The 9,054-nt window shown below is 41.4% G+C and overlaps 1 protein-coding gene across 1 annotated transcript; it reads left to right on the top strand.

Moving 5' to 3' along the window:
- The first annotated feature begins 445 nt into the window (after positions 1-445).
- Positions 446-7,891, top strand: QNG1 (Q-nucleotide N-glycosylase 1). Its single transcript, XM_066339803.1, has 4 exons — positions 446-881; positions 2,020-2,279; positions 5,717-5,912; positions 7,176-7,891. The coding sequence occupies exons 1-4, from the start codon at positions 545-547 to the stop codon at positions 7,406-7,408; spliced, it is 1,026 nt and encodes a 341-aa protein (XP_066195900.1). The 5' UTR covers positions 446-544; the 3' UTR covers positions 7,409-7,891.
- Positions 7,892-9,054: the final 1,163 nt, after the last annotated feature.

The following is a 9,054-nucleotide window of genomic DNA, read 5'->3' as shown; positions in this document are numbered from 1 at the left end:
TACACCCTAAATTAGGGAAGTCTGCAATCCAGGCGAAGGTTTTGGGCAAAATGCAAGTGAACTGAAACAAGTGATGAATTTCTGTGTGCTTCCAACTTCAGTATGTGTGTAAAAGGGGTTTGTTGACGGTCTTTCTTTTGGTTCTTTTCTGTTTTGATTGAGAAAAGAGCTCAACAGCTGAACACGCACATTTTTGTTCGTTCCTTTGTCAGGTTGGGTTTTTTTAACCCTCTCTTTCTTTCTTAATGTTGGGAATGTTCTGGAAAGCTGCACTGCCGAAAAGCTGAGTCTGCCCACTGCTCCAGCCTGGCAGGATTCGAGGGGGCGGCTCTCAATACGGATGTACCGGCCCAGGCGCTCCTCGGGCCTGCGGTCTGAGCTCGCCGCCGCGCCCGAGCGCCGCCGCCCGCGCCTGCGCGCAGGGGCAGCACGGCTGGGCGGGAGCGGGGCGGTGCCGGCGGAGCCTTGGCCGTTTCCCTTGCGCGCCCCGCGGGAAGCACGGCGGAGAGACTGGTCTTGGCGGTGTGCGTGTTTCCTGCCGAGCATGGAGGTGTTCCCGTCCCCCCTGGAGTCCGCCAAGTTCATAGCCGAGCACAGCAAAGATGTCTCCGTGGACGAGGAGGGAGCGCGGCGGGTGGCGGAGAGCCTGTTCGACAAAGCCTCGGCGGCGGAGTTCGGGCTGGCGGGGTGGAAAAGCCTCCACGAGCTGAATCCCCGGGCCGCCGACAAGGAGGCTGTAGACTGGGTGTTCCTGGTGGACACCCTCAACTTCTCCTTCTGGTCCGAGCAGGAGGAGCGCAAGTACCTTGTGAAGTACAAGAATAAAACTTACAGCGGCTACTGGTCGCTGTGCGCCGCCGTCAACAGGGCCCTGGACGACGGTCAGTGAGCGCCGGGGAAGCGGGGCCGGGGAAGCGGGGCCGGGGAAGCGGGGCCGGGGAAGCGGGGCCGGGGAAGCGGGGCCGGGGAAGCGGGGCCGGGGAAGCGGGGCCGGGGAAGCGGAAGCGGGCGCGGGCCGTCGGAAGCCAAGCGTCGCGTTATAAATAAAGGCGGTGTCTTGGAAGTAGGACACGCTCTTGGGAACTGCTGCTCGGTGTTTCAGTAGCTCTGTATGTGCAGGCGTCCCTTAGTGCTTGGGGAAGGGAACTGGAAGTGCTTTCAAAATACCCTTGTACTGAAATTGCCTAACTCGTGGCTCCAACTGGGTTGTCTCTTCCGTTCGGAAGACTTAGGATTGCCAGTAGTCAGCTGTTCGTGACTTGGGTTATTTTACATGTATTCTCAAGATAAGTTACATATTTCCACGGCACATGAAAAAATTAAGCATAAAGCAAGAATCCTCTGGACTAATCAATACCAGAGCGTCTAAAGTAAGTCTGAAAATACATATGGGTATGTGCTCCTCAAACCAGTATTTTACACCAATACTTTTAAGTTTCATATTGAAACCCAGTACTTTAGCAGTCACTGTTTTTGCTGTTCTCAGAAAAAAAGAAAAACAAAACAACAAAACAAACCAAAAAACCACCAAAAAACAAACCCAACTGTTAGCAGGTATAGATTAAAGTTTTAATTAATTTTCTGCATAGTTATTTGTAAATTAAGATAGTATTAGCATTAAGGCACTTTCTGTGAATGCACAGCGTGATCAGGATCCATGGGAAAACAGGTCTATTCTGACTAAACTAGTTTTATACTGACTATATTTGCCAGTGAGATATGTAAGCATCACACTTCAAATATGAAGACTAAGCGGCTGGGGAAGATTACATACAAAAAGTAACAACGGTTCTGTGGTTGTGTGTTGGAAATTTGCTGTAGAAGAAAAACCTTTGTGCATGCAAATATTTAGTTCTGAGCAGCTCTGTGGGTGCAGTTAACACTGAAAAAACAAAGGTGGGTTTAAGAGTTGATGGACTTACTAGATCTTCCTATAGAACTGCTTTCCTTTAGCAGACCACTGCATTAGGTCTGTATGTTATGTGATAGCCTAAATACCTTATTTTCACTTTTCTCAAGGAATACCTATCACCAGTGCATCCTATTTTGCCACCATGACGCTTGACCAAGTTAGGCACGTGTTTCGCTCTGACACAGAAGTGCCTTTGCCTTTAATTGAAGAAAGACATCGGGTGCTGAATGAAAGTGGAATAATTCTGTTAGAGAAGTTTGGTGGGTCTTTCCTCACCTGTGTTAAAATGAGTGAGAAGAGTGCTCAGAAGCTGCTACATCTTGTACTGGAGAATTTTCCTTCTTACAGAGATGAAGCTGTGTTTGAGGTAAGCTAATTCTAACCCTCAAAAAAAATTCTTACTATTTCTTACGATTTAGTAACAGTAAAAGATAGTCCACAACTAGTCAGGACAAGAGTCACTTTCTCTTTTCCACCAGAGAAGTACCTTTTTTTCATAGGCTATCTCTTCATCACTTTACTGGAATTTCTTTTGGTATACTTTGAGTTCCCAATTAGATCACACCTCCTTTATACTCCTTAAAAATGCACAGTATTTGAGATAATTCCTGTCTGGAAAATGGGAATCCTTTTTTCCTTTTTTTTTTTTTTTTTTTTTTTTTTTCTCTTCCCTTGAATTGCTGACAAGCCTCCTCCTGGCATCTTCTTTTTCTTTTACTTTGAGGCTCTCTGCAGCTAATGAAGGAAGTGAAAATCTGGTAGAATTAATGCACAGCTACTGGGACTCCACCCTTTAACAGCTGTTAATTCAACAAGCATTACTCAAATGACTACAGGTTAGAAGTAACCCTCACTTTTAACAAATGCTGACACTATACTGAAGCTTTTCCTGAAAGAAACTGATGGGAATTAAACAGTGATCATCTGGAGTTTTTTTGTCTCCCAGTTTTCAGCTGTACAGGCACAATTTTCATTTACCGCCTGTGACCTGTGTAGCATGTCTTGTGCTCAGTTGAATGTGCAGTACTCTCAGCTGAGTATTCTCAGCTGTTAAATCATTAAATCCAGAAGACTTTATGTTAGTGACAGCACAGCCTATACTACTAGGCATTGCAATCTTTTCAGATTCTTGGAATACCAGTCACTGAAGCTTTGAATCTATTGTGTTTATTTGCCTTCAGTAGGAGGTGTCATTTTATTTTCCTCTGTCTCCTGCTGTGAAGTGAAATATATTTACATAAAAAATCAGAGGTTCTTTTTAATTAATCTTTCAAGCTACTGATTTTGTTTATTTGGGGGTTTTTTACATATAAAGTAATACTTGGACAATTTTTATGGTCAAAATGGGGATATTTTCTAAGTAAAGTGATATTTTCTTATCTTTATAGTGACTGTACTCATTGACGTTATATCTTTCATGAGATGATGATGAGTGCTTTATAAAGCAAGCCTCCTTAAAAGCAGCAGCAGACTACAGAATGAAAAGGTCTTCCAAAAATGATCCCAGACCGTAAGCACTGACTTAGTAATAAAGCCTGTTGCATGAATATGGAAGCTTTTTTTCTGCTTTCACTAAGCAAGATGTGTATTTTGAAGGTGGTGACATGGATCACATTATTTTTGTGGCAGCAGGTTGAGCTCTCACAAGTAAGACTTCTAAAGGGTTAGGAGGGAACTGGAAAGATGGTGAAATATCCAACAGCTAGATAGTACTTTTCTGTAACTCTCCAAAGGAGAAATATATATGAATATAAGATAAGTCCTACATTAGAATCATACTGTTACAGACTGCTACAGCTGACCTTCTAGGGAAGCTTCTAAAATTAGCACAATTATTTTGACTGCATGATTTTTCCAAATACATAGACAAAATACTTTTAATAATTACACAGAAATTGCCAGTGTTAGTTTTTCTGAAAAATAAAATGCAAACCAGGACCAAAATCTCCAAAAAAATTTTTTTCCTTGGTGGATAATTCATATTTCCATGAATTATGATGCTGTGCTGCATTTGATTCCCAACAGCAGTTGAAGTTTTAGACTATATTCTACTAATATTATCAGGGTTTTTGTGTTCTGGCAGAGACTTAGTGGAGTCCTTTTTGATCTTCCCATATATTGCATTTATTCATCTTTCACTTACCATCCATCACCTGGGACTAAGGTTGTAAAATTCTCATGATCCTATTCTTTGCTGATTTTTTTAATGGCTGTGCTATCACATTTTGCTTTTTGCCAACACAATACTCTTCATTTCTTTTAATGTCAGTGGATCATAATTAGATATATTCTTTAATATAAGAATATTGTGGTGCAGAGAAGATGCAAATTTTCTGTATGTTCCTGGAAAGGCAGGGTGTAGCAGGAAAAAAAATAGAGGAAATATAGTTGTATTACCAGGTTGAAAAAAGTTCAATTTTTTGATAAATTGTACTGTCTTTACTGTCTTTCACAGACAGAATCAGAGACTGGGTAAGGGTTTGAGGGACCATGCCATAGAGGCTCCCTGCTGGAGCAGGGTCATCCCAGAGCACATGGCACCAGATAGTGTCCAGACAGTTCTTGAGTACATTCCATGAGGGACACTCTACAGTCTCTCTAGACAATCTGTGCCAGTGCAGTCCTTTGCACAGTAAAAAAGTTCTTAAGATCTTCCTCTTTGGCATGTAGTATCCTCCACCTAGTGCTTTCCTTGCTTTCTGATAAATAGTGGAAAAATTTACTCAAAATGCTTCATAGTCTTTTCATATTGAAATTTTTGTATAAACTTAATAAGTTCTGTGCAACATAAATTAAAACAATTAAAACAATGAAATTATCTATTTATCTGCTCAGTGACGAGTCCCAGACATTATTTTTCTTCCTAATTAAACTGCAGCATGAAATGAATAATTCCATTCTAATCCTGCCTTCCTCTGCTCTTGTGAAATGGGTGTAGTGCTAGAGATATATCAATTCTTTACTACTAGAAAATTCTTAATGCTATGAAAGAATGACACTCTGCTTTGGAACAGTAGGAACTGTGATAAAATTTTCTCTGTTAATTATTTACTTCTTGTTACCACTTCTTGTGTGATGTTTAACGTGGCATTTTGTTATTTAACATACAAAACCACGTATGTTCTCTAGAAGTAAGTTTGTGTGTCTGTATCAATATAGAATGAGGCACAGGGAAGGCAGGAGTTTTGAGGATGTTTACAGAAGTTGTTCTTTGAAATGCAGTTGAACTTTTCAGTGTTTTTGGAGAATATCATTCAAGGACAAAGAGTGTAATTTGTTGTTAGGAATAGTTACAGCATCTTGGCAGTAAACAAAGGGAAGCATTCATTAAAATTTTTACCAAAATTCTATTTCTTTAGCAGTACAGATAAATGGGTTAACAAAATGTTTTAATTGTCTAGTACAATACATGCCTATTATGATTCTCTTGTCAGATTAAAAGGTTGGATGTACTGTAGCGTTTCTGAAAATTAATGCTGCTGGATGTTCAACTTCAGTGTTTGCCAAGTGGCAGTATAAACAACTATGAATGTGTTCTGAGATCCAGGCATATTCTAAACATTTTTTATTTGCTGCAATAACTTTTATTATGTTACTCTTTTATTTCAGTTTATTTATGAGCATTCCACATAATCCATGTTTGTAGTTTGATATTGTTTAGATTTTAAGATATTTAAAGAGTGTTGCAGTTTTATTCTGTTCTAGTTAACTAATGCTTGCTTAACAATATGGTATGCTTAATGTTTTTTTTGCTGTATTTATTGATCAGGCACTTAAATCTTATCAGTAAATTTCTTTCTTCAGAAAAAGAAAGTGTCTTTCTACAAACGGGCACAAATACTTGTGGCTGACACATGGAGTGTTTTAGAAGGCAGAGGAGATGGCTCTTTTGGTGATATTTCCAGTCTGACAATATTTGCTGACTACAGAATTCCACAAGTTCTTGTTCACTTAAAAGCAATGAAGTATTCTGAAGAGTTAATGAAGAAACTACGTGAAGGTTTGTCCTGCCCTTGCTAATATCAAGTAATCTTACTGCCTGATATTGCAGACTGAGGCTAGTTATAATCTATAATATGTTATCCATGGAAGCGTCATGTGTCAGTTTTTTCCCTCCAGGGAACAAGGATTTCTTAGGTAGTGATGAGGTAACAGGAAGGAGCTTTTTCTCTAATCGTGATCTTGAGTGAGTTCTTAAGGTTACTTTTTTTATAAAGACCTAACTATTCTATGGATTAAGCCCTGATAAGGGAGAGATTAAAGACACTCAAATATAATTTGTTTCTGATTAGTTTCTGAAAAGCCGCTGTTGAAAAACCACTTTTCAGCATAAGAATAGTTACAATTTTTGAGGCTTATATAAAAGAAACAATGATTTTAACATTAATTCAAATATGATGTAAAAGCATGGGAATTCCTCTTTATTTGTACTGAACTGCAAGTTAATAAAAAGGTAATATTATAAGCATCCATTAAAAAATATTGCTTTAAATGAAGTTAATTGCATATGACTAGGATCTCATTTTTAAGCATGGTTTCATCTTCCCAATACTTACTAACCATGAATTTTAGTGAATAAAAACAAACCAATCTCTTTTGCACTGTAAAGTGACTGTATTTAGATGTAGAGCTGCTATTATGCAATTTCAGAAATGCTCAGGAAGATAAACAGATTAATGCAGTCGCCTATGAATTTTAAAAGAATGGCTCTGCATGTGTTTATGTTTTTATCCATATCTATATATTAAATAGACCTCACAGACATTTTATCCTTCCATGAATCCTAATGAGAACGTTGCCATTTAAATAATTCCACTGTTTCTCTTTACATTCAGTTCTTTTGGGGGGCTGTTTGTTTTGAATATTAAAATCTTTGACTTCAGTCATCCTGGCAGAAAATATACTATGAAGTATAATAATGATATACTAAAAAGTATACTATAATAAAAGACTATCATTTTTGTTTCCACAAGCAAAGAAATGATCATATGATTTGCAGTACACCCTGCTCCTAAAGCACTTTTATAGAATACAGGATGTTGTTTGAATTGAATGGGAGGGAAGCTTCTAAGTGCAATGTGGTAAAATTTAAGTAACCATTAGAAAATACAGCAACCTTGTTAACAAGTTGCAGGGTAAGTCATGAGAACTGGAAACCTAGGACAGAATAAATGTGAAGGGGAAAAGACTAGCAAATTCAGGCAGTCCTTGGCCTTCTGTCTGTTGGATATAAATGGATTGCTGTCTCTTGTTTTCTCTGCAGGAAAACTTTTCCAGTCTGGAGACAAAGAAGAGGTAGAGATCCGTGGCTGTTCTATTTGGTGTTGTGCATTGATTTGTAAACATCTGCAGGAGCTCTATCAGAAGAAGGGTCAGGACATGCATGAAAAGATCAATGCAGTTTTACTCGATTATTATCTTTGGGACTATGCCAGGGATCACAGGGAAGATATGAAAGATATCCCGTTCCACCGAGTACGGTGTATATATTACTAAGTCCAGTCCGATAACTCTTTTATTGCTGCCTTATCTTTTGAACTGAATTTTTGCTTTTGATATGGTGGTTTGTTATTTGGAACTGTTAAATCAAATGCTTGTTTTCTAGTGATTTAGCAACAACATGCCTTTTTTCCCCCGTTGCTTTATTACCTTTTCTTTTAATCATTTGGTCGCTCTGACTGGAATTATCAGCAACCCATTGTTAACTATTAGCTAATTGGAATTAATTGCGGGCAATCTGTGTTAAGGTAGGGTTTATTACTCGTGCTCTTTGACCTTTGTATTGGTATAGGTGGCTGCCTGTGTGCTTAGCCAGGTGTGTGTGCAGATCCAGTGGTGTTCTTTCCTCCTCAGCCCTTCCCTGCTCCTGCTTGTCCCCCTCTCACACCTGCACGGAGGTGGCAGGTGCTTGGCAGATGCTTTACTGATCAGAGATGGAAGTGTAACCCGTCCATTCATCCAATAAACAGTGTGCTGACAGATGTGCTGTAGAGGTGTGCTTCTACTGCTAGGGGCAGGATGGGGGAGCTCAGTCCACATAAGGAGGGAGGTAGGAAGGGAGGGGAGGACCCACAGAATCATTAGGAGATCTAGTGCAACCTGTGACCGAACATGACTTTGTCTACTAGACCAGGGCACTGGCTGAGTGTAACCTGTGACTCAACACCACCTTGTCACCTAGACCGTGGCACTGAGTGCCACATCCAGTCTTCCCTTAAACACCTCCAGGGACTGTGACTCCACCACCTGACTGGGCAGCCTGTTCCAGTATTTAATCACTCTTTCTGTGAAGAAATTTTTCCTGATACCCAACCTAAACATTCCCTATCACAATTTGAGACTCGCTCTGTTTGTACTGGCGCCTGTTGCCTGTGAGAAGAGGCCGAACGCCATCTTGCTACTCCTTCCTTTCGGGCGGGTGTAGAGGGGCAGTAAGGTCCCCCTGAGCCTCCTTCAGGCTAAACACCAGCAGCTCCCTCAGGCGCTCCTCACAGCACTTGTGCTCCAGACCCTTGCGCAGCTCCACTGCGCTTTTCTGGACGCTCTCCGGCGCCTCACCGTCCTTCCCGGACGGAGGCGCCGAGACCCGCGCGGGAAGGAGCGCCGGGAGCCGGCGCCGCTGGGGGCGCTGTGCGGCGGCATGGCGGCCGCTGCCCGGCGCTCGCTCCGGCGCGGGCCCGCGGCTCGCGGCGCCAGCGGGGCAACGCTGCCCTAGCAGCGCCTGGCACTGATGATACCATCCCGGATATTCCTCAGGTTTGGAAACGTTGCAAACACGGAAAATCTGGTGGGTTGCCCTCACAGCATCCCTGCGAGCGAAAAGGTTGCCAGTATGTTTGCCTCTCCCTTATGGCAGCCGCGGCCGTCGACACCGAAGGATGTCTCTAGCCTTGACGTATTGGAAATACTCCGTATTCCCACGTTCTTTTTACAAAATAGACTCTTCGGACACAGGGTTTCCCACAGGGACGTGATTTGTTAATTTGTTTCTTTGTGATTATATAACTTTAAAAATAGAGGAGGAAACGTTGGCACTTAAGAGCACCACGGCGGGTGTGTGTGTGTGTGTGTGTGTGTGTAAAAAAATAACACACCCAGGTAACTAAACTCAGTTATCAATCAAAAAGCGTTTTTAATCAGTG

The sequence above is a fragment of the Sylvia atricapilla genome, chromosome Z (assembly GCF_009819655.1).
Source record: "Sylvia atricapilla isolate bSylAtr1 chromosome Z, bSylAtr1.pri, whole genome shotgun sequence".
Lineage (NCBI taxonomy): Eukaryota > Metazoa > Chordata > Aves > Passeriformes > Sylviidae > Sylvia > Sylvia atricapilla.
The sequence above is the reverse complement of the archived record's forward strand: the minus strand, read 5'-3'. Positions and strand labels throughout refer to the sequence as shown.

Coding starts and splice junctions, on each gene's coding strand:
- QNG1 (XM_066339803.1), top strand. CDS start 545: ATGGAGGTGTTCCCGTCCCCCCTGGAGTCCGCCAAGTTCATAGCCGAG. Junction 2,280..5,716: donor GAGATGAAGCTGTGTTTGAG/GTAAGCTAATTC, acceptor TTCTTTCTTCAG/AAAAAGAAAGTGTCTTTCTA. Junction 5,913..7,175: donor AATGAAGAAACTACGTGAAG/GTTTGTCCTGCC, acceptor TTTTCTCTGCAG/GAAAACTTTTCCAGTCTGGA.